At 40.0% G+C, this 26,260-nt stretch overlaps 1 protein-coding gene across 4 annotated transcripts in view; it reads right to left on the reverse strand.

The window, feature by feature from the left end:
* The window catches only part of SFXN1 (sideroflexin 1), a 47,414-nt gene that overhangs the window by 12,495 nt on the left and 8,659 nt on the right, over positions 1 to 26,260 (reverse strand). For 2 of the 4 annotated variants that reach the window (XM_060008363.1, XM_069540571.1), the window contains exons 2-8: positions 19,589 to 19,761; positions 7,718 to 7,888; positions 6,902 to 7,000; positions 5,296 to 5,371; positions 4,619 to 4,704; positions 3,564 to 3,691; positions 723 to 772 (exon numbers count right to left, since the gene is read on the reverse strand). In XM_060008363.1, coding sequence (XP_059864346.1) covers positions 723 to 772; positions 3,564 to 3,691; positions 4,619 to 4,704; positions 5,296 to 5,371; positions 6,902 to 7,000; positions 7,718 to 7,888; positions 19,589 to 19,752 — 774 coding nt within the window. In that variant the 5' untranslated portion in view covers positions 19,753 to 19,761. Of the gene's footprint in view, positions 1 to 722; positions 773 to 3,563; positions 3,692 to 4,618; positions 4,705 to 5,295; positions 5,372 to 6,901; positions 7,001 to 7,717; positions 7,889 to 19,588; positions 19,762 to 23,279; positions 23,382 to 26,260 lie in introns of those variants that run through there. The other 2 variants (XM_060008362.1, XM_060008365.1) reach the window with 2 other exon arrangements.

A 26,260-nucleotide genomic window follows, 5' to 3' on the forward strand; every position in this document is an offset into this window, starting at 1 on the left:
CAATTCACCCCAAGAGAGTTGCAGTGTTTACAACACACCTGCTCCTCCAGCAAGGAACTGGACCCATTCCTCCCCGCAGGTGTAATGGTGTCAGTTTCTAGATACAGCAGGAGCCAAACGAGTCACCCTATCCCACCCTTTCCTACTTGTTACAAGAACTGGAAAGCTAAGATGGAGCATACATATGATTGCATTAAACCATGGAAGTTACAAAAACAATGCAGACAGTGCACAGAGATTTCTCAGTGACAGTTTCATCCTGTAATATTTTCAGACCCTGAGGAGAGGCGGCTGATAGATTAATAGATTATTAGATATGATCACCAAAGAAAAATACATCAGGGCTCTAAATTCAGTGTTCTGTGAAGCTACTACTCCAGGTTATTTCTTCCTTTCTGATAGTATGTATCGGGACTTACAAACACATCATTCCAAATTCACACCATCTCCTCATTATTGTCTAGCTAGGGATCCGACTGCTGACTACGATGACTGTGTACCCGGGTTATAACCTCTCAAGAGGAGTGGGCAGCATTCAATAAATGAAGATTTATGAGAGCTTTTTCAAATATCTGATATTAGAAATAAAATATTCCCGGAAGTGCCCAATTGCCACTGGCCTTCAAATTCTTTACTCACTATTCATGTGGGAAATACTTCAATTTGAAGTCTGAAAACAAACTGAAAGGATTGAGACAAGGATAAATAGAAGTGGGGCTTACCTTGAGAAAGGCTTTCTTTTCCAAAGTGTTCATGATAAAGGGAGGGATGGCTGGAAGTAAAGATAGATCCACTTAAATCTTCATGTCTATTTTCAGCTCACTTTTTTTTTGTTCCCCCCAACAATTTCACAAAAGGCTTATATTACTTTTAGGCTATTTTCACACTGGCAGAGTAAAAGTAATTGCAATAATTCTTTAAAATACCTTAGTATTTTTTAAAAAAATCCATTGTTTCCATTCTCTAGATTTTTGAAAAATAACACAATGCTCTTTGCCAGCCAGAAAATTTTATGACATTGAAGAGAACTTTATATCTAACATTAAATACACAGCAGTACAAACATCAGGAACTTCTCCCTCCTATACCAATGAAACAAATGCAGCCTTCCTGGGGTGTCCATCCCACGTAGAGTCCAGTATAAAGATTCCTGCTTTGAGTCACGCAGACCACTTGCTAGCTGGGTGAGCCTGGAAAACAATTCTCTGAGCCTCAGTTTTCTGTTTTCCTCATCTATATAATAGGCACAATTGTATCAAACTAGCCAGGATGATTAGATGCAATGATGCACGTAAAACACTGGATAGTGTTAGTTCATTTATTCATGATTTTTATCAGACTAAACTGTCACATCAATTTCAATATATGAATTACCTTTAGAGATTTCGCTGGGATAGAAAGATTGCGTTCCTTCTCCGGGGACTAAATAATGTTTAAAGTAACCAAGCCACTGGAAACAAAGTTGTTGGGCCGGCTGAACTTCAAAGAGGAGCGTCCTTATTTCAAAATGGGAAAGAACAAAACCAAAAGCCCACCCAGGGTAGAAGCCAGAATGGCCACCTTGATTTCGGCAAACTGGAAATCTGGGCTCAGCAGGTGTTCTGGGGCTGCCTCCCCAGCCTCCTCGTAGGTTACTGACAACGTGCTGGTCCCGGACTCAGGGGACTCCTGGCCTACAGTTCACGACTGTGGTTTCCACCATTCACTCACCCCTACGGTGCACACCGCTGTCTCATGAGGGCACTGAGGTGCTTCTTTGTTAAATCACTTAATGGTGGTTAAATCAGATAACCAATTAGCTGGAGTGCAATTGGCTGGAATGCGCCTCCAAGTTTTCTTTCATGCCCTTTTCTTCACCTTTCCTTTGCCCACTCCTACTGTCTGCTGATGAGCTTTCCCAGTGACAAAAGGAATTTAAAGACAACAAAAAATATTAGTGAGAAAACCTGACAGCACTTGATTAAGTATGCTTCTTTTGAGAGTTTAGTTAATAGCCAAGTGCTGTTTGCATCTGATTTAGACAAGGAAAGTAAACATACTCATTTCTCTCTGTAAAATATAGATTTATATTTTTCTGCAAAGAGTTATGTACTCCCGGGCCCTCTGATTTCTGAGTAAGTCTGAGAACCTTCTCGAGAGCCCTGGTCTGAGGGTAGCTGAAGAAGCCTTAGGAGTGGACGAGAGATTCTCAGGGGAACTAAATCACCATGGAGATTTTCTGCTTTTGGTTATGTTGAGTCCAGGCCCTAGGGACAAAACTGAGTCACATATTAATAGCTCCTATAAATAACCCAACTTGGTTCATGCTCTAAGGTTTTCCCATTGATACGAATAAATCTTCAGTAGAAGTTATTCCTATTCAAGAACTTTTGGAAGTTTCTTTTCAAGATTTACAAAGATCAAATTCTTTCCCTTCAAATTGTCATCACCTTCACTGTCACTGCCCTGGTCCAACTACCATAATCTCTTGCCTGCAGCAGTCAACAGCTTCCTGAACAGTCTCCAACCACCATTCTTGGTCCCTCTTCAGCCTACTCTCAACGCAGGACCCTGAGTCACTCAGTTAAAACCTAAGCCGGATTATTATTCCCACTCCTGTGCTCGAAACCCTCCACGGCCTCCTGCCCCTCAGACTAAAAGCCAGGGCTCCAAACGCTTGCAGGGCCATCTGCGTTCTGCCCGCTGGGGCCTCGTCTACTCCGTTCTACTGTTCCCACACCCTTCTCTCCCCTCCCGCTGCACCTGCCTCCTGTGATGCTTCCGTCACACTGGGCACAGCTCCCTGCTCTCCTGCTGTTCCGTCTGCCCAGAATATTCGACCCTGGAACCACTTGGCTCCCTCGCTCCCATCTGTCCAGTCTACTTCTGTAACCAAGCAGGACCGCACGGGGTCTTCCTGGGACAGACCCCTTCCCCATATCCTCTGCTGCATCTCCTCTCTGAAGTACCCAGCTAACAGTACCTCATGGATATTTCCTGAGTTTTTCAGATGCTAAAAACCACCACCCAATGGAAGAAATTAACTGTTTGATGATCATGAGCACGTAGCCCCCAGACCTTCTGGTGCCTAAGGATTGATAATGTTAACTGTCCTGTTACCTCGCCATCAACCAATCAGAGAATTGTGCATGAGTTGATCACACACCCTGTGCCCCCCCTCCCTCACCTGGCCTTTCAACATGCTTTGCTGAGACCGTTTGGGGGTTTCTGGGGGCATGAGCCACCCGTTGTCCTTGCATGGCCCTGCCATAAATCTTTCTCTGCTCCAAACTCCCAACATTTTGGTATCATTTGGCCTCACTATATGTGGGGCACACGGACTTACGTTCGATAGCACTTCCACCCCAAGATCCCCAACCCTCTTCCCCACCCCCCATCGCTTAGCTCTATAACCATCTCACCTATTCATATTTTACTTATTTTTGTTAGTTTTCTGCCTCCTCCACCAGAAAGTAAGTTCCACTAAGGGAAGGGATCCTTTGCGGTTATTGCTCACTGGTGCACCAACGCTTGTTTGATTGAAACGTACCGAACAAATGAATGGATGGCAAAGCTCTACTCACCCATGCCGGGGGCCGCCATGAGGATCCTGGAGACAACTACTTGCGTGATGGCTTGTTTAGCGGCGTTTGCCGACTCGCCCAGGCGGTTCCCGTTTTCATCTGTGACAGGAATGCCAACTTTGAGTTCCCTAGAGAGCAAGACAACGGGCAAAGAAGTTCACAGGTGCCTTCGCGGAATGGCTGGAAACAGCACTGAAGCTGTGAAAGCCCAAGTCCCTACTTAATCCAAAAATCCACTCCGGTGTCATTTTTGGCACTAATAAGTCTATTTTTAAAACCACAAACATGCTTAATCCTCGTGTGATAGACACACAAGTAAAATAATGCTAGGAAACTTTGTAAGAAAAAAAAAGGTGTAGCATTTTGAACAACAATAGGACTCAACAGGTGAATATGCTAACTGAGAGATAAGGCTGATTTCTAAGCTCATGTGCAAATTTGAGCAACTTTCCAAATGAGAGATAGATATAATTACTAAAAAATAAACTAACTGTACTGACACAGGCGTCACAAGTACACGGAACTATTGCATATTTAACTATGGTCACTACTGCTACAATTATAGCTCCTACTGTTACCCTGTTTTTCGTTATCCATTCCAAAATGCTTTTTTCTCGTTTTTTCTTCTCCTTTAATTTTTGCCAGCACTAAAAAATACTTCCAGAGATATAGATTAATATTACTTGAAACCCCAAGAGAAAATTTGGGGGGAAGGGGGGAAGAACCTATTGTATAGAAGAAGCTTTCTAGGCCTAGACGTAAGTTTGAGATCTATTTTTTAAACTTTTTATTATACAGAGGTAGAAAGACTATTCTAAACCCCATACGGCCATCAGCCTGCTTTAATAATCAGCAACTCAGAGCTGACCTTGTTTCATCAATGGACCCATCCTCACCCCCAAAACCAGATTATTTGGAAGCAGATCCCAGATCTCATAAAACTTCATCTGTAAATATTAAAATAAAACAAATTTATTTAAGTTTCAACAAAGCAGATTATTATAAGACCCTACTGTCAAGCACAAGTGTTCTCTAAGAGGGCATATTAAGCTTACCTTTGCCTCATTAATGGAATATTAATGCAATTAGCAGCAGCTACCGCAGCGAAGGGAACAAAGCGTCCTATGAGCGGAGAGACATGCTGCAGAAAAGATAATTCCAAAAGCAAGATCTTATTTTTCCTGTAGTACTGAATGCAAGTACTTATTTCTTCTTGAAAACCTCTACAAATGCAGAGTCCTATTTGTATAGAAACTTGGGCCAAGAGTACGTTCAAAACTTGGTTTCCTAGAGGTACTTTCTATTTCCAGCCTGGGCACACTGGGACAAGGCAGACTTCCAAGATATTTTGATGGCTTTATGTGGCTGATGGAGCAGGAGCTTTGGAGTCCCACAGTCTTGGGTTCAGATGCTGACTCCTCTACCTCTTCAGGGCAGTGCCTGGAGGTACCCAGCCCGGCACCCAGCCTCTGGTGGGCTGTATGGATGGGTGAGCATTTAGCATTGAATACACAGTGCCAGGTACAGACCAGGGTCTTGGCAGACGTTATTAGTGACACTCCTTCCCAAACGTATTGAAAGATACACTTTAAGAAAGCAGTCGGAGATAATGACTATAATAAGAGAGTCATAGGACTTGAACTATTTTGAGAAATTAACAGAGAGACTTAGAGCCAGGCAGGTGAGAACAAATTAAGAAGCTTTACTGCTATGGAAATAAAAATCTGAGTACCTTGGTTAATGCATTGAGTCCTAGAGCTGTCGCTACAGCACCTGTTGTTGCAGAAACATAAGCTGTTCCCAGTTCACTGAAAAGAAGGAAAATGGTACATAAACAACAAGTGTGCGTCAGAAAACTCAAGCCCAACATTTTTGGAAGAAATCAAGATTAAGAATAGAGATTCCATAAAACATGACACAAATGAACTTATCAAAGAAACAGAAACAGGCTCACAGACATAGAGAACAGACTTGTGGTTGCCAAGAGGGAGCGGGGTAGGGGAGGGATGCGTTGGGAGTTTGGGAATGGCAGATGCAAACTATTATATATAGAATGGATAAACAACAAGGTCCTACTGTCTAGCACAGGGAGCTATACTCAACATCCTGTGATAAGCCATAATGGAAAAGAATATGAAAAAGAATGTGTGTATGTGTTAACGAGTCACTTTGCTGTACAGCAGAAATTAACACAACATTGGAAATCAACTGTATTTCAATAAAATAAATTTTAAAAAGGAGATCCCACAGAACAACATTCGTCATCACTCTACAAGTAGAGATATTCAGAGAAAAAGCACGCAGACCCACACAAAAATGGCATTCTTCACATAGAACCTAACTACCACGCCAAACGAGCAGACAGAGAGAATACGCATGCGTGGTGGTTGGGGGCAGGAAGCAGGGACTGTGCAGCAAGCTACAAATGTGGGAAAATGCATATTAGCTTAAATGGTTGTAGCATATTTGCTTAAATAAAAAAATACTTCTCAAAATATCACTATACATACTGAAAGTAAAAATGCAGTGCCGCCATTCTAAAAATGACATCTTATGGTATAAAAAGACTAAAAGTCTCATCCTCAAAATACAATTAAGCCCAAGCCGTTCTCTCTTGCTTTAAAATAAATTCCAATTCAAGGATTGGATGAAATGAAGGTGTGACCGGCACTGCTGGGTTGCAGATTTCAATATTCTTTGTTCCCTAGGATGATAATAGAAGACTACAGATGGTCAAAAGCAATTTGAGAGTTAAAACAAAAAAGAAAACGCTTTGAAGTGTTACTAAGTTAGGCTCAAAGTTTTGGTTAACTAATCACTTTAGTCTATCTGAACATCTTTTCACAGGAGGCAAAATTTTAAATCCATTCACTTTCTTTTGGGTTCCGGAGGCGTCCTATTTTAAAGACAAATCAGATACAAAATTCCCCTGGATTTCTGCAGAGATCACACTGTTGATTCTGCTACTTTTGATGTTGGTATCTGTCTACACCCACAGGGTGGTTGGGGGTACAGTGTGTCATGTCACACAGGCCAGCCCTGAGCTGCCTGCTGTGTGTTCTGCGGGGGCGAGGCGGGGATGCGCCCTAGGGTGTGGGAGCCATGTCCTCCTACCAGAGCCACTAACGGCCTGGATGATGTCTGGAAAGGCAGGCTGCAAAAAACCGTTACCTACATAGAAAGGGAGGAAAAGAAACACTACTGAAAAATATGCTCCCTAGGATTCCAAACCGTATAAACAATTTGTACAAATATACTTTTTTAACCAGGAGAGCATCACCAGTGAATCAAATGAACCCCAGAGAAGTGCAGAGGACAGTTAAATCTTCCAGTCTTACTTTACAGTGAGGGGAGCATCTCCACTTCTGTTGGTGTAATTGACCACGGCATTGAAGGACTGGTTGATCCACTGCCAGAACAGCACTGCCGGTGTGGTCCTGAAACAGATCGATCCATCACATACCCACCAGCGCTTGTGAATCAGCCGCCATGCAGAATGGACAACATGAGCACCAGTAACCCGAGAGGAGATGGACTGGAGAAGGGAGAACGCTGGGTCCAGGACTGTGTGTTCTGGGTCAGAGGCCGAGGACCGGTGTGGCTGGGCAGATTTTTACCTTTTCTGATTCTCAGTTTCCTCATTCGTTAGATATGGATAGCAACAAACTCAGAGGGTTAGGGTGAGGATGGAGATAACTTACTTAAATTTTATCTTAAATTTGTAAGGGAGCCCAGCAAAGAGTGGGCACCCAATTAATGTGATTAATGTCAGGTCCCTTCTCTTAGGGAAAAAAGCCATTTGTAGGCTATTTCTGGTCCCTCCTCACTACATGTCTACACCTACACCTATACTTATACCTATAGCATATGAATGGATTAAACAGAATCTGCTTAGAGGATCTTTTTATTTTCTTTCTCATTTTCTTTTGGGTCTAAGATTTAGGGAGAAATTCAACCTCCTTTTGGGCAATAAGGAGAGTTCTACTCAACAGAGGGAAAAGGTAAAACAACCCCCTAGAGTTGCAACATTTATACAAACTGAAACGCCACATGAAATGACATTTATTTCGATTAAACCACTCACATAAAAAAAATGTACTTTAAGCTTCTGGAATATAAAGCAAACAAACTGTCGTTACATTGCCAGAACTCACCTATAGAATGTCATCATACAACCTGTGATGGTCATGTTCATTGGAACCTGAGCTGACATCCTTCCTATCAAGATCATCTTTTCACCAGTGTCGGGATGAAAAGCTGAATCATAGATGTACTTGGCTCTCCATAACTCATTTTCTGTGAGACCCGGAGGAACAATTCCTTGCCTAGGAAAACAGCAACAAATAACATGGTGATTGTTCATTCCAAATATCTCACCAGTGCTCTGGAGACATGTAGCTAGAATGTTCTGGAGTTTATGTTTACCTAGAACATCTGTGTCTGGATGGAGTGACAAATCTAACTATTACAGAGTCAGGGAAAATTCTAATAACACAAAAGACAATAAACACTTAAAATGAGCACATCAAACCCATAAACCTCAAATTGCCTATAATTTGGAAAAACAAAAGCATCTTGTATAATAGGGAAGTATTCAACTTTGAAATAGTCTTTGTTTTAAATGACATTTAAAAATGTACTTTGAACTCTGTAAATGCTAAGATATTTTTAACTCGTTAGACAAAATCTGTAGCAATCAAGAATGTGAATTCATTTTTAAACCTATAGTTTGAAAACCTAGATAAGAAAGGCTCACTATTTTTCCTCTTTATCAAAGAAACACATATTCATTGCAAAAAATTTAGAAAATACAGGAATTCATTAACACAATTAAAGTCATTCAAGCCTCTCCCAACTTAGCACCACTAGCAATGCTTTGGTAAATGCCCTTTCAGGCTTTTATTGGATCTATTATACATGATATTTTTATTTAAAGGCATTGTATCAAATCACCTTTTTTATTCAATAATATTTTGTAAACATTTCTCTATATCTTTAGATATTCTTCTATATCATCTGTACTGGGTTGAATAGTGTCCCCCCCTAAAATTCTTGTCCACCTGGAACCTCAAAATGTGACCTTATTTATAAACAGGGTCTTTGCAGATGTAATTACATAGTTAAGATGAGGTCATGCTGGATTGGCGGGGGCGGGAGGGAGCAGATCAAATGATTGATGCCTTTATACGACCAAGTGCAGCCACGCAAAGAAGGACATGTGATGACAGAGGCAGAGATTTGAGTGACGTAGTTACAAGCCTAGGGCCACCAGAAGCTGGAAGAGGAAAGGAGGGGTTCTGCCCTAGAGCCGTCAGAGGGAGCAGAGCCCTGCCAACACCTTGATTTCAGACTTCTAGAGTCTGGAACTGTGAGAGAATAAATTTCTCTGTTGTATTAAGCCACTCAGTTTGTGGTAATGTGCTATGGCAGCCTTAGAAATTATACCAATCCCCTACTGTTGGACATTTTAATTGCTTTTAACCTTTTCCATTGGTAAGGGATAAGGAAGTAAATATCCTTATAAATAAAACTTTTCCCCCATCCAAGATTATTTAGAAAGAAATGAGTACATTTGCTGAGACAAAAGCTATGTAAAATATTAAAACTGTAAATATATCTTTTATCCTTTTCCTCTACTTGAGTATGTCTTTTTTTTTTTTTTATCCTCAGCAGCAGTAGCATCATTATTATTTAGGTAACCTGTTATATTCTTTATACAATGTGGATAATTTTGTTTAGTTATGTTATCTGCCACCCTGAAAATTTTTATGATTATGCAGTCAGGTAGGAACAAATGGAGTTCCTGCCTAGAAAGGCGTGACCCACTTCAAGATTATAGGTATGTTCACCTATATAGTTCTTTGCATTTTCCTAATAGTTTTTTTTTTTGGTCACAGTTTTAAGCTATTTGAAATTTATCTTAAGATATGAATATGTGAAATTGCTTAATTTTAGATTCCAGTTGGCTGGTCTGCCCTTCCAAGACCAAGATTTCAATGCTATATTTACCATCATGAACTTTTGTGAATGTTAGGCTGGACTTTCTACAGTGTGCCCATCATCTACACCTCGTGCTGCCAAACCCACCATTTTAACTGAGGGTCCCTTTGAGTATCTGGTAGAGCAATGGTCCTTCACTCCACTACTCTTCGTCTGCTTTCTCAAAAGTGCCTTACTTACACCCAGTAATTTGTTCTTCCAGGTAACTCTTACAATTATTTTGTTAATGTTATAGGGGATCGCAATTGTATTTTGACCAAAACTATATTAAGCTGAAGAGAACTGCTATCTCTACAGCAATAAGACTTTCTATCCAGGCCTACCACATATTTCTCCAGTTACTCAAAGGCATCTTTTAATGTCGCCCAGTGGTCTGTACTTGCCTCCTACTTCTGGGTAAGTTAATTCCCAGGTATTTTATATATATATATATATATATATATATATATATATATATATATATATATATATAGTTCTTAGGAATGAAATTGAAAAACACTGTCTAATAGAAAACAAACCTATGGTTACCAAAGGGGAAAGCATCTTTTTGTGTTCTATGTCCCCATAACATTAAAAGAAATTAAATCTCTTTATTAAGGTATCATTTAAATATTATAAAAGTCATTCATTTAAGTATACAATTTGATGAGTTTTGAAAAATGTACACGGTGGTGTAACCACCTTCAGAATCATGGTATAGAATATTTTCATCTCCCCCAAAGTTCCCTCAGGCCCCTTAGGAGTCATTCCCTGCACTTCCCAGCAACCATAGATCTGCTTTCTACCACTACAGTATTGCCTCTGAGAATTTCACATGAATGGAATCATACGAGCAAGTAGTAGTATGTGTCTGGCTTCTTCAACTTTGCATAGTGCTTTCAGATGCATCTTTGTTGTATCAGTGACCGGTTAATTGCTGAGTGGTACTCCATTCAATGAATGGACCACAGGTATTTATCAATTCTCTTTTTAGCCATTCTAGTAGGTAGAAAATGGTATCTCATTGTGGTTTTTGTTTTGTTTTTCATTTTTAGACATTCCAATGTATACTCTTTTCTTCCAGTTTCGTTGAGATATAGTTGACATACAGCACTGTCTAAGTTGAACGCATCCAGCATAATGACTTGACTTACATACATCATGAAATGATCAGCACAATAGTTTAGTGAACATTCATCATCTCATACAGATACAAAATTAAAGACAGAGAAAAAAAATATTTGTCCTGCTGATGAGAACTCAGACTTTACTCTCGTAACAACTTTCATATATAACGTACAGCAGTGTTAATTCTATTTACCATGTTGTACATCACATCCCAAGTACTTATTTATTTTATAACTGGAAGTTTATACCTTCTGACTGCCTTCAGCCAATTCCCCCTCTCCCAACCCCCGCCTCTGGTAAGCACAAATCTGACCTCTTTTTCTATGCGTTTGTCTGTCTGCTTGTTTGTTTTTGAAGTATAATTGACCTACAACACTATGTTAGTTCCTGGTACACAACACAGTGATTCGGTACTTCTGTACATTTCAAAGTGATCACCACGATAAGCCTAATTACCATCTGTCATCTTACAAAGATATTAAAATTATAGTTATTGACATATCCCCACACCGTACTGTACCTCTTGTATACCTGTGACTCATTTATTTTGTAATTGGGAGTTTGAACCTCTTAATCTCCCTCACCAGTTTCTCTCCTCCCCCAACCCCCTTTCCTATGGCAACCACCTGTTTGTTCTCCGTATCTATGAGTTTGCTTTTGTTTTCTGTTCATTTGTTTTATTTTTTAGATTCTACATGTAAGTAAAATCATACAGTATTTGTCTTTCGCTGTCTGACTTATTTTCACTTAGCATAATACATGCAAGTCCATCTGTGTTGTTGGAAATGACAAGATTTCGTTCTTTTTTATGGCTGAGTAATAGATGTTTTACATATCTATATATACCACATCTTCTTATCCATTCACCTATTGATTGGCACTTACGTTGCTTCTATATCTTGGCTATTGTAAATAATGCTGTAATAAACACAGGCGTACATATATCTTTTTCTAATTAGTGTTTTTGTTTTCTTTGAATAAATACCCAGGAATGGAATTGCTGGATCGTACGGTAGTTCTATTTTTAATTTTTAAAGAAACCTCCACACTATTTTCCATAGGTGGCTGCACCAATTTACATTCCCACTAAAAGGGCAGAAGGGTTCCCTTTTCTTCACATCCTCGCCAACAGTTGTTATTTGTTGTCTTTTTGATTCTGACAGGTGTGAGGTGATATTTCACTGTGGTTTTAATTTGCATTTCCCTAGCAACTAATGATGCTCGGCATCTTTCCATAGGCTTACTTGATATTTCTATATTTTCTTTGGTTTAGTGTCATCAGCCTATTCAAATCTTTTGACCATTTAAACAAATTGGGTTGGAATGAAAAGAATTCTTTACCTCTTCTGGACATAAGTCCTTTATGAGCTATAGGTTTTGCAAATATTTTCTTCCAGTCTGTGAATTGCATTTTTGTTTTCTAAACAGTGTCTTACGAAGTGGAGAGACATATCTTTTCCCTTATTGTTCATGCTTATGTCTTATCTAAGAAACCTTTGCCTATCGCAAAGTCATACAGATTTTATCTTGTTTTCTTCTAGAAGTTTTACAGTGTTAGCTTGTATATTTAGGTCTATCATCTATTTCAAGTTATGTTTATGATTTTGTTTAAAGATTAATACTCTTTTTTTATGTGGAAATCCATTTTTTCCAGAACCACTCATTGAACAGAATATTCTTTCTCTATTGAATTATCCAGACATCTTTATTTAAAAATCAATTGACTATATATGTTTGAGTCTATTTCAGGATCCTCTATACTGTTCCACTGATCTATATATCTATACTGTTTTGATTACTTGAGCTTTACAGTAAGTCTTGAAATCATGCATTTAATATTTTTGTTGCTACTGAAAATATGATTTTTAAAATTTCAACTTCCAGTTGTTAATTGTTACTATCCGGAAACCCAACTGATTTTTGTATATTGATCTTATATCTTGTGACTGTGCTAAACACTCTATTTGCATTTTTGGTAGCTTCTTTCTATATAGATGATCATGTTTTCTGTGAATGAAGAGAGTTTTAGTTCCTTTCCTATCTGTACATCTTTTATTTTTGTTGCTCTTTTTTTCTTATTGGACTAGCTATGCTAGTCCAATGCTGAATAAATGTAGTGAAAGCTGAACTCCCTGCCTTGTTCCTGATCTCAGGGGGAAAGTTTTCATTCTTTCATCATTAAGTTTGGTGTTAGTTATAGGCTTTTCTTAGATGTACTTTATTCCTTCTATTCCTAGTTTGCTGAGAGTTTTATCATGAAGGGATGTTGGATTTTGTCTGTTTTTTCTGCACTTATTGAGAAGACTGTATGTTTTTCTGTCATAGTCTACTGATACAGTGATTTCCAAATGTTAAAATGAACTTGCAGTCTTGTGACGAACCATATTTGGGTTCTGCTTATTTTGGGTATTATCCCTTTTAAAGATGGCTAGATTTAAGTTGTAAATTTTGTTGAGGAGTTTTTGTGTCTATGTTTATGAGGGATATTGGTCTGTAATTTTTGTCTTGTAATCCCTTTGGTTTTGCTATCAGTGGTCTCATAAAATGGATGAAGAAGGGCTTCCCTGGTGGCCGAGAGTACGCCTGCCGATGCAGGGGACACAGGTTCGTGCCCTGGTCCGGGAAGATCCCACATGCCGTGGAGCAGCTGGGCCCGTGAGCCATGGCCGCTGAGCCTGCACGTCTGGAGCCTGTGCTCTGCAATGGGAGAGGCCACAACAGTGAGAGGCCCACGTACCGCAAAAAAAAAAAAAAAAAAAAAAAAAAAAAAAAAAAAAGGATGAAGAAGTCTTTCTCCCTCTTCTATTTTCTGAGAGAGTTTGTGATGGAACTGATATAGTTTCTTTCTGTGAAGAAATAATTTCTTTCACCTGTGATGCTAATTGGCCTTGGAGATTTTTGTGGGAAAGTTTTATTTTTATTTATTTATTCTGCCATCTTGCTCTTTGTTTTCTGTTTGTCTCATCTCTTCCTTGTTCCTTTTTTTTCTCTTTCCTTGCCTTATTTTGGATTGAGTCAATTTTGGTAATTTATATATTCATAGAAGGCTAGACATTTCACTTAATATTTCTAAAATTTTTAGCAAAGAGCTACATAGTAGGCTTCATTTTTTTAAAAAAATTAACTTATTTTTAGCTACGTTGGGTCTTCGTTGCTGCGCACGGGCTTTCTCTAGTTGTGGTGAGCGGGGGCTACTCTTCGTTGCGGTACACGGGCTTCTCATTGTGGTGGCTTCTCTTGTTGCAGAGCACGGGCCCTAGGCACATGGGTTTCAGTAGTTGTGGCTTGCGGGCTCTAGAGCGCAGGCTCAGTAGCTGTGGCACACAGGCTTAGCTGCTCTGCTGCATGTGGGATCTTCCCCAACCAGGGATCGAACCCATGTCCCCTGCACTGGCAGGAGGATTCTTAACCACTGCGCCACCAGGGAATCCCCTTCATTTTTATATTTCTATTTCTCACAGGCAACTTTCTTATCTTCTTGTTACATACTTTGAGTTTTATTTATTTATTTTATATTGATTAGACGTGCCAGAGGCTTATCTTTCTCTGGGCTTATCAGAGAACCAGTTTTTCATGTATTTTTCAATTCTGTTAATTTCTGACCTTAAAAAAATGACCTTCTCTCTGTTTTCTTTGAAAGACAGTCTATATAGTGGTTAACAGCATGAACTGTGGAGTCAGACTGTCTGAGTTCCTATGCTGGCTCTGCCACTTAACAGTGGCAGGACTTTGACTTTTCTGCCTTAGTTCTTTCATCTGAAAAATGGGCATAACGAGAGCACCTACCTTCAAGGGCTGTTGAGGCTTAAATGAATGTACATGAAGTGCTTCAGGCAGTATCATTACACAGCATGTGCTATTGCTATTTTCTTTCTATTATTTTGTGCTGTTCTTTAATTTCTTAAGCTGAAGTCTCAGTTCGTTTGTTGTAAGCCTTTAACGTTTAATCAGAGAGACATGTAAAACTATAAACTTCCACTCAGAGTACAATTTTGGCACAATCCCTTAAGTTTTCATATTAATTTTCTCATTATTTTTACTTTGTAATTTTACTTTTGGTTTTTCTTTTTGTACAGTTAAAGTACTGAACAATTCTGATGTGATTAATCAAGTTCTGTCTGTATTTCTAACAGTCTTTTCTTTGTATATTTTGATGTAACATTAACTAGTTCATGAATACCAAACATGGTCATTTTATAAATATCAAATTTTTCTGATCTATTCGCCCTGAACTGAATTTTGTCCGATTTTCATACAGCTTCCTTTTTATTTGCAGTTACCTTCGTCCTGCTTTGTAATGTTAGCCATTTTTATTACCTCCCTTTGGATTCATACTAAAATAGTATGTTGGTATCCCATGAGGACTATAGATTATTGGTATTCATATTCCTTGAAGGTACACTGTACATGATACTTCCTTGACTCCAACTAACCCTTTGAGCTATTCTCCTCTGAGAGTTCACAGCTAATTTGTCTCTTAGTGGGTAGGGGGAGAACTCTGGGGTATTTCTTATCCATTAATTCACAAATTGGTTTTACTGATGAATATATAGATAAAGATATAGATGTAGATATATAGATATATAATGAATATAAAAGCAGCATTACCCCTAATCCCCAGTGGAGCAATTTATGACACAGACTTTAAGGGTTTTATATTCCTTAAAAGGTGAAGAGAAAAGAAGGTGAGGTGCTCAACGATTCTTGGAGGAAGTCATTGTATTTTTACATGCACAGTGACCTCATACAGAGATTAGTCATGTAGCTAGCAACCCTCATGCATTCTGATTGGGATGTCATGTCACTGTTGAGCTTTTTAAGTGTTTTTACACAATTTTAAAGTCTCTGATTTTAATAGAGGGTTTTAATCCCTTTTACACATACTGCTATTACTAAGCTGTCTGGCCTCCTCCATCTTGTTTTACGTTATTTTAAAAGCTTCTATGACAGTTTTTCGGTTTTACCTTTAGTTATACTTACTACGCTGTCTTTGTTTTTATGCCTTTGGGGTTTTAGAAGATATATACTAAGATTTAACTTGACTAGTGGTTACCATTAAGATTCTCAAAACCGGGCTTCCCTGGTGGTGCAGTGGTTGAGAGTCCGCCTGCCGATGCAGGGGACACAGGTTCGTGCCCCGGTCCGGGAAGATCCCACATGCCGCGGAACGGCTGGGCCCGTGAGCCATGGCCGCTGAGTCTGCGTGTCTGGAGCCTGTGCTCCGCAACGGGAGAGGCCACAACAGTGAGAGGCCCGCGTACCGCAAAAAAAAAAAAGATTCTCAAAACCATTCTAAGATACATTTCTCTAACATGGTAAAGAGCCAAACCACACATACTTTTGAGTCCACCTCCTATTTAAGGTAAATATTTGGTATACTTTTAATTCCCCCTCTTCCTTTTTTTAATTAAAAAAATTTTTTTTGATACTACAATCTAGGGCTTTAGATTCAGATAGCTATTACTATTTTTTACAAAACACTTAAAACTTCTTTTTGCCTATACATTGCTTTATAACTAGAAATGTAACAACTATTTCTATTTTAACAGTTTCGACATTCATCACTAGTCTATTTATATTACAGCTTTCTTTTTTTTTTTTACTGTAATACAGTATATAACATAAAGTTTACCATCTCAACCATTTTTAACTGTACAGTTTTGTGGTACTAAGCATATTCATGTTATTGTCCAACCATCCATCTATCTCCAGAATGTTTTCATCGTCTCCAACTGAGACTGTATTCATTAAACAATAACTCCTGATTCCCCGGCCCCCCAGGCCCTGGCAACCACCATTCTATTTTCCGTCTCTATGAATTTGGCTACTCCTGGCACATTATTTAAGTAGTATTGTACAATAATTTGTCCTCTTCTGACTGGCTTATTTCACTTAGCAGAATGTCTTCAAGGTTAATCCATGTTGTAGCACGTGTTAGGATTCCCTTCCTTTTTAAGGCTGAATAGTATTCTATTGTGTGAATAGACGACGTTTTACTTTTCCATTCATCCATCCATGGACACTTGGGTTGCTTCCACCTTTGTCTATTATGAGTAACGCCACTATGAACACGGGTGTGCAAACATCTGTTCAAGACCCTGCTTCCCATTCTTTTGGGTATATACTCAGAAGTAGAATGGCTGGATCGTATGGTAATTCTATTTTGAATTGTTTGAGGAATCACAATATACTATGGATTTCCTATTTTTGAACTCAATTTTGCTTCATCTCCTGACCTCTCAAGAAGGATTTATGAGGAGTTTATTTTTGATGTTGTTATGTATTTTTCTGTTGCCTCTGTAAACAGAGACACTCTGGTATAAAATTCCTGGGTTACATGCTTTCTCCTGGAAACTCCTCGGCACACGTTCCTTTACTGTCCTCTGGCACTCAGTACATAGATAAGAAGATTGAGACTTCTCCGTCATTTGTTCTTTTTTAATAACTTTTTTTCACTGTTTGAATGCTTACGAAATTTTTAAAAGTTGCTTTGTAGAAAAAAGAAAAAAAAAATCTCCCTATGTGGGTCTCTTTGCCTGAAACAGGGTGAGCCTAATTTGTGGATGTCTGTCCTCACTACAGGACAATTCTTTTATCTACTTACTATGACATCTTTCGCATTTTTCTAGTTTCTCCTTGAGAAGCATCAATAAATTATATCTTCACTCTCCATCCTCTAGTCCCCTGAAATATAATCCTTTTCACACTCTCACCTTTTCATCTATATCAGGAGTTGACAAACTACAGCCCACGCCTATTTCTGAATAGCTGGTGCGCTAAGAGTAGTTTTTCCATTTTTAATGGGTGGTGAAGAAGCAAAACAACAGAGAATGAGACTGTAGGGCCTGCACAGCTGAAAATGTTTATCATCTGGCCCTTTGCAGAAAAAGTGTGCCGACCTCAGATCTTCATCCTTGGAGAGTGACTCAGGTTTATCCCCAGCATCTCTGTTTCCACTTTTTTCTCGGTACCATTGATGTCATTACTTCTCCACCGCTGCCTCCAGTGAAGATTTTAATTTTGCTCTTACAAGTTTAGGGGCTTTGCAATCGCTTTTATGGCTTCTTTTCAACTCCTCTAGCTGTCTTTACATCTCCACCTCTCCTCTTTTTATGGCTTTTATTCCAGCATCATGGAACATTGACTTGCCGGAATTCTGAAATGCGCTTCTGCCGTCTTCCTCTGCCTCGTTCCTCAGGACTTGCTCGTAGGGCTCCAGGACGTTCTGCTTCCCAGGGAGCCCTCTTTCTGCACGGCTGCACATGCTAAGACCTGGCCAGACTCACTGTTTGGTAACAAAGTTTATCGACCGCCCTTGGTGGCCTCGCTGACTACCCATGTGACAGTCAAATACGTGCCTTGCATGGATTATTCTTGGCATGTTTAGGCTCACAGCTCCCACTAATCCAATTCTCAGCGTATGGCTGACTTTCCCTGAGAGCAGGAGTCAGCAAACTACTGTCTGTGGCCTGTATGGCTGGCTAGCTAAGAGTGATTTTTACATCTTTTAAAGGATTGTAAAACAACCAACCAAACAAAAAGCCCTGGAAAACAAACAAACAAGCAAGCAAACCCCCAAGACACTAAGAAGACTAGGCAGAACATTTAGAATAAGACAGAAATCCTCTGTAGTCCACGAAGGCTGAAATATTTCTTATATGGTCTTCTATCAAGAAAGCTGCATGTCCATCAACAGATGGATGGCTAAAGAAGATGTGGCACGCACACACACACACACACACACACACACACACACACACACAGGAATACTACTCAGCCATAAAAAAGAATGAAATTCTGCCATTTGCAGCAACATGGATGGACTTGGAGGGCATTATACTAAGTGAAATAGGTCAGACAGAGAAAGACAAATGCTGTATGATATCACTTATATGTGGAACATATACATATATATACAACAAACTAGTAAATGTAACAGAAAAGATGCAGGCTTAGGCTTCCCTGGTGGCGCAGTGGTTGAGAGTCCGCCTGCCGATGCAGGGGACACGGGTTCATGCCCCGGTCTGGGAAGATACCACATGCCTGAGAGCCATGGCCACTGAGCCTGCGCGTCCGGAGCCTGTGCTCTGCAACGGGAGAGGCCACAACAGTGAGAGGCCCGCGTACCGCAAAAAAAAAAAAAAAAAAAAAAAGATGCAGGCTCACAGATACAGAGAACAAACTAGCGGTTATAGTGTGGCGGGGCAACATAGGGGTGGGGGAGTGGGAGGTACAAACTATTGGATGTAAGATAGGATCAAGGATGTATTGTACAACACGGGGAATATAGCCAATATTTTGTAGTAACTGTAAATGGAGTGTAGCCTTTAAAAATTGTATTAAAATATTAAATAAATTAAAAAAAAAAAGAAAAGTTGTGACCATTGCCTTAGAGCATGTCTCTTCTCTCACCTCATGCCTGGCTTTTTGAACTGACAGAGTCCATCCCAAACCTACAAACTGTGTCACCAGCATCCTTCCCATCTGAGCTACTGTATGTGGGGTTTATTCCCTGGGGCTTAATCTGAGAAGAAGCGAACAACCTACCCTAATTCTTGACAACTTGCTTTTTGTCAGATGCAGTCTCTATCTGGAGACAGAAAGTTGTGGATGCAGGTGTGGTTGTATTGTCGAGCAGAAGGCAGGGCTCTAGAAAGGGGACCTCACGGATTCGCACCTATGAGTTGGAGGGACGGCTGGCTTATTTTCAGGTTACTACGAACCCTGGGTATCTGTGTTAAGTGTCAACAATGGGGAATGAAACACGTCTTCCTATTTCTTACATTTTTTTTTTTTTATAAAAAGGAATCAATTGCAAAAAAAATGTTGAAAAATCACTAAGGGAAGGTTTAAAGACAATAGGCTAACATGATGATCTATTCATATATTAAGCCCCAAAGCATACTTGTTAATGTTACCTGTAATCATGCACTACTTTCCTTGCATCCTCTAGTTGTTCGTTGGTTAACAGAATATTCCTGGGATCAGTTACAGTGAAGAAATGACTGGCTCGTCCAATGAAAGTGCTTTGATCCCATCGAGGTTCCTTGATGTTAATGTTTGGTGGAAGTTCTCCAGACATTGTCCTGGACTGTAGAGGGTCAAAAGGACAGGCCTAGTTAAGACTTACAAAGTCACTACACATTGAGAAACTTTGTAGTCACACTAATCTTCAAATAAAGAGTTATTTACATTACATTCCTATTTATGAAAATAATTTTGCTATAAATGGCAGAAAGGTTATTTAAATCCAAAGCTAAATTTGTCTGTAAATCTCAATTTATCTTAACCAAATTTCAGTGATTTCCCACATAGTTCTTTTTATAAGGACATAGTATTTCATCATCCCTTACTTTGGAAATCTATTCTTCAGAAAAAAATAAAAATAAGAGTTAAAAATAACATTAACAATAACAGTGTCTGAAGTCTGAAACACTTTTTCTGGATGAAAGAACCAACGTCAAACTACTGCGGCATTTTGGTTTACTAAATTTGTTTTTCCTACAAGTAGAAGTGACTAATTATGCCAAAAGGCTTACATGCTAAAAAGTCTAGAATTAAAACAAGATTCAGATTCATTCAGCCTTATTCAGCGTATGAATCACCAATCAAAAATGAAAAATTATTCTCCTCAATCTAACAGTCATAGTGGGAAAAACACATTTGGACAACCCCATAAATAGTAATAACATAGAGCATATTATTTTCCTCATAAAATACTTATTTTCTGGCTAAGAACCATTACTTCTTTCTAAAGTAACTAGTTTCTTTCGCTGAGTAATATACGCTTATTTTTAGAGCTGCTTTGTATTGCTGTAATACGTGCTTATTGTAGTATTTTGAATAATATAAGCTTATTGTAGAAAATAAAGAAACAAAATCTGCTATAATTTAGCCATGCTGAAATAACCATTGTTGATGTTTTGATATATTTCCTTGCAGACATTTTCTATACATATTATCCTCTAACTAAAAAAATAAAGTTGATATCATACTCTATATTTTAATATCTTGACTGTTTCCTGCTGTACTTATTTCACGAGCACTCCCTATGGCACTAAATATTCATTTCAGGTATTTAGCAACACCTTCAACCTTTATGTTATTTTCAGTTTTTCACCATGAAAAATAATGCTGTATCCTTGTCTATTAATTTTTTTCCTCATAACTGGTGACTTCCTTCAACTAGATCTCTCTATGTGATATTAGCAGGTCAAAGGATCTTATCACTATAAAGGCTTCAAACCATTGCTTTCTCATACCTCTTTCCTCTTTCTATATTTCTAATATTGGTTCTTATAGTGGCTTTCTTTTCCAGGTATTTTTCATGAAGTTATTTTTCAGTGCTTCACTAGATCATAGGTCTGTTAAGATGTCAGGTGCAGACGCCTGCCATTTGAACTTTATCAGAATCTCAAATTAACACATTTCATGGCCCACTGGATCAAAATCAAGCATGTTAGGCCCAGAGATGTGAGGAATCTAGTATATGTAAAACAGCTGGTCAGTTGAGAGTAAGAAAGTAAAAATCAGCCCCATTATTCATAAAGCAGGCTGGGATGACAAACACAGATAAAGTCAGCTGCAAAGCTAATAGGAAACCGTATTTCTCCCAAGGTCACACTGAAGCTAAAAGGTGTCCTAACAACCCCCTTCTTTGGGTGACCACTGCTTTCTTATCTCATTGAGAAACCCTGTTCTCCACAATCACAGACTGTCAGAAACTTTGCTGTTTGAAATCATACTAGGAAGAATGAATCATCCCACTTTAACACAGAAAAGGAGCCTGGATTTCCAGCCCAGATGCAGAGTTTCAGATTAGGGAGTTTCTGGACACAACATTCCACGTCTTTTTTCTTTTTTTAAAAAATTAATTTATTATTATTATTATTTTGGCTGTGTTGGGTTTTCGTTGCTGCACGCGGGCTTTCTCTAGTTGTGGCGAGCAGGGGCTTCTCTTCCTTGTGGTGCGTGGGCTTCTCATTGCGGTGGCTTCTCTTTGTTGCGAAGCATGGGTTCTACGTGCATGCGCTTCAGTAGTTGTGGAAGGCAGGCTCAGCAGTTGTGCCTTGCGGGCTCTAGAGCACAGGCTCAGTAGTTGTGGCGCACAGGCTTAGTTGCTCCACAGCATGTGGGATCTTCCCGGACCAGGGCTTGATTGAACTTGTGTCCCCTGCATTGGCAGGAGGATTCTTAACCAGTGCGCCACCAGGGAAGTCCCTTCCATGTCTTTCTTAACTCTGTAGTTTCCAAGGAAACTTTGTAGTTTCCAGGTCATGGGCTACTTCACAGTTCAGACCTTTACACCCAGCCCTGCTTTGAGCCAATCAAAATATTGCTTCATTAAACTTCCCTAAGTTCCACCATTCTCCAAGATGCTCTGAAAGACCTATCTTTTCCTTTGTTGGTGAGACACTCCCAGTTCCTCCAGTGTGTGGTCTCCCTCATTGAAATACACATGACTTTGTTTAACTAAGGTTTGTCCCTGCTGGTTTTCAGTCAGCTGGGCTATGATAAGAGAAGTGTCTAAATTTCAAACTAGGACACCTCTAAGCCATGAACGTCAAGTCCGGGGATGTAAGGATATAATTTTCACTTCAAAGAGCTGTGTCATTGTATGAAGAAATGTCTCAATTTTGAATAAGAATGTACCTAATGTATTATTTATAAAACATACAAAAAGTCAAACAAAAACTCTAATTCACACCCAGGAGAACAGTTTTCAGACTTGTGTGCAGGGACCTAGGGCTCTGCTGAGGCATGCTAGTGACCTGCAGGGAGTGGAGGGGATTCAAGCAGGTGGGTTCTGAGCCCCTGCGTTTATAGTCAACTAGAGCAGGTCTGCTTTCATCTGCTCTCTACATCTGGGTTTTATGGCAATGATCATTTAAAGGGAGGGTTCTAATGCTTGAGGGTTGGGCGGGGGGGAAGAAAAAGCAAAAAAGAAAAAAGTTGAAAATCACTATAGGAGAGGAAAATCTGAAGATCTATGAGACGATTCATAAAGGTCCAGAAGGTTTCAAGCTTTCTTTTTTTTTTTACACCAGTTTCCTAAGTCAGCCCCGGCATCCATTTGATTAGTGCCTCTTCAACTATGTCCGGTGAAGGACCTGCTTTGGTTGTTCTAATTTCCGGTCCCATCATGAACCAATACTTTTGTAAACTATATTAAAAATAAATTTTGAAAAAATGAAATAAAAAAGTGGGACACATATAAAAGCCCCCATTTTTATTATTAGGTTCAGCAGATATACTAGAACTCTATCATATTGTTATGAAAGTTCCTAAATGCTTACCCCCAATTTCTGTATTTTCCCCAATATGAGGACATTGGCCTCGTCCAAGGGTCATAATTTGAATTTACACTTAGGCGTATAGATCACAATTTGTTTCTATACTTAAACGTCACCAAATAAATGCTACATATAATCATGTAACTAGAAAAGACAGATAATCTGGTCTAACTCACTTCTGTTTTTGAATGGACCACTAGAAGGTATAATTCTTACCCTCAAGTAGATCGCATACTAAATACAGAACAGATGAAATTCTGACCAGGACAAAACTTTTAGCTTTGTTTTTTCTTTAAGGTCTAGAAAGTGCTCCTACCTTTAGTGTTCACTGACTGGGCACCCACCACGTGACAGATTCTTGGGCTAAATCAGTGAACAAAAGACAAAAATTCCTGCCTTGGTGGAGCTGATGTCGGGTGCTGGCAATGGAAAGCTAGACAGACAATAAACAAGGTAAGCCAAGTATCCACTATATTAGTAGGTAATAAATGGTTTGGGGAAGAATCACAATGGGAAGCATCATGAGGACAGACTGCATTTTTAAACGGGGCAGTTGGGGTAGGCCTCATGGAGAAAATAACAATGGGGCAAGCTCAAAAAGAAGTGAGGAACTGAATCATGTGCGTATCCAGGGGAGCAGCATTCCAGGGAGAAGGAACAGACATTGCAAAGGCCCTGAAGCAGGTGTCTTCAAAGAACAGCAAGAAGGCATGCAACTGGGGTGGAGAGAGGAAGAGGGAGGGAGACAGGAGATGAGGGGTCAGAGAGGTATGGGGAGGGGTTTAGTTGGAATCACACTGTTTGGCACCTCGTGGCCACCGCGAGGCCTTTGCATTTTACCCTGAGGGAAATGGGAGTCATTGGTGGGCTCCAATCAGAGGACTTACAACTGAAAAGGATGTCTCTGGCTGCTGTGTGGAGAACGCAGTGGGGCTATCAGAGTGGATGCAGGAGGAGCAATTGTAAAGCTCCTGCAGGGATCCAGGAGAGGGCTGATGGTGGCGCAGGTGGCAGCAAGGAGGGGCCAGAAGTGCTGACGTTCTGGATACTGTGTTGATGGAGCCAACAGGATTTCCTGAAATCTTGGATTTGGGGTGTGAGAGAAAGAAAAGGCATGACTCCTAAGATGTTTGACTGGAGGAGAAGCAGGTGTCAGGGATCAAACAGCAAGTTCAGGTTTGGATAGATGGAGTTTGTGACGCCTAGGGGACTTCCAAGTGGAGATGTCCAGGAGGCAGTTGCGTACGAGAGTCCAGAGTTCAGAGGAGAGATTTAGTCTGCAGATCTTCATCTGTGGGCAGAGACAGCTGAAACTCAGGCAATGGGAAAGCGACAGACAAGTGAACGTAAACAGAGAAGAGATCCAAGACCTCCAATGTTAAGAGGTCAGGAAAGACTAAGTTATAGCAAAGGAGGCTGAGAAAGAGTGACCAGTGGGTAGGAACTCAGCAGAGCGTGGTGTCCTGGAGGACAGGTGACTACCTGTAGTCCCATCGGCCAAAAGGAAGAACACCTTGGTAGTTGGTTACTCCCATCTTGGGCTAGTGAAGAGGGGGATACAACTCCTGAAGGGCCATCTAGGGAATGGGAACGCTACAAAGATGGTTATCTTGGCAAATTCTAAAAATTCTTAGCAATGGTGATGGCAAGTAGGGAGTGAATGCACAGCACATTAAATGCCCCTTCTTCGGGGCACTGTTTATTCCTGCAAGGTCACCGGCACAGACCGGTGGTTCCTAACCAACAGAACGCATTGAAATCACCTGGAGAGCTTCTGAAAAAGACAAATACTATCGCCGTTCTAGAGATGCAGACCTAGGAGGTCTTACATAAGGCTGGGCATGTGATTCTGCAGGCGCTCTGGGTCTGGACCTCCAGCTCTCTGGGCACCAGGCTGGGACTCTACATGAAGCTGGGAGCTGTTTCCTTCCCTGCATCTTTCTCTGTGCCGCCTATGGCTTCCCCCAGGCCTGAGCAATCTGCAGTGCTTCCCAGTGGATATCTGATACTGATTTTTTTCTCATAAAATTGAGTACCAAGCAATATATCTTCCTTTTAAAGTATAATTCTCACTATTTCCCCTTCACACTTAATATATATAACAATAGCACAAACAAAAAATTAAAATGTAGCTTTCATAGAATTGTAGTCCTTAATAACCAACCGTCTCCAATTTGTTAAATATAGGGCAAGCTTCAGGTCAAGCTGTTGGACACATGATCTGGTTTTACAACATGGTGCTTCATAAAATAAAGATGTTCTATTGCATAAGAGCTGGAGAGGATCTTAAAAATAATCCACCCAATGTTCTCATCATGTAGGAAACAGAGGCACAGAGGGGGACATAACTTGTCCAGGGTGTGCTCCTGGTGATGGTGGCAGAAGGAAGTGGGCGAGGATGCAAAGCCAGACTGAACTCCGGAGCACTGGTCAACCAGTTTACTCTTTCTACTCTATTACTCTCTTTTAGCTATTCTCCTCCCCCCCCCCCCGCCAAAGTACAGCAATTAATGTCTGCACAGAATTGGTATCTTTGAAGCCCTCCTTTTCTCCTTTCAATAAAAACAGCTTTACTCACACCACGAAGCTCTGTGCTACGCTAACCCTCTGGTGCCTCCATAGTGTATGTGAGAAGAATGCTGTGGAGGCCTCACAAAGTCTCTTTTTTGTTTTTAATTGAAGTACAGTTGATTTACAATGTTGCGTTAGTTTCTGGTGTAAAGCAAAGTGATTCAGATATATATATATATATATATATATATACACCTATGTATGTAAGTATGTGTGTATGTGTGTGTGTGTGTATGTGTGTCTGTACTCTTTTTCAAATTCTTTTCCATTATAGGTTATTATAAGATAAGGAATACAGTTCCCTGTACTATACAGTAGGACCTTGTTACTTATCTATTTTATATAGAGTAGTGTGTACAAAGTCGCTTCTTAAAAAGGCAAAGGAAAAGAAGATAGATGGGGAAAGGAAACCCCACATTTTCGGAGTTTCTATTGCATACAAGGAACTGGGCTGGATGCTTGCCTAAGAGTGCAAGCCCCTACTATGTGCCAGTGGCAGAAGAGTCTATGTCAGTTTTCGCAACGCTGTGCTTTACGCATATTGTGCACACTTCACAGAAGAGGAAAGTAAGATTCTGAGACGTCACTCACAGCTACCCCCTTATCTCCCGGCAAGGGAGGAAGCAGGCTTATCATCAGACTACAGGCCAAGCCCACCAAAACCCCAACACTGAACGCTTATACTGATCCACTTCGTATAGACTTGGGGTGGGCAGAATCGTGCCC

This window comes from Delphinus delphis, chromosome 3 (genome assembly GCF_949987515.2).
Source record: "Delphinus delphis chromosome 3, mDelDel1.2, whole genome shotgun sequence".
NCBI classification, from domain to species: Eukaryota; Metazoa; Chordata; class Mammalia; order Artiodactyla; family Delphinidae; genus Delphinus; species Delphinus delphis.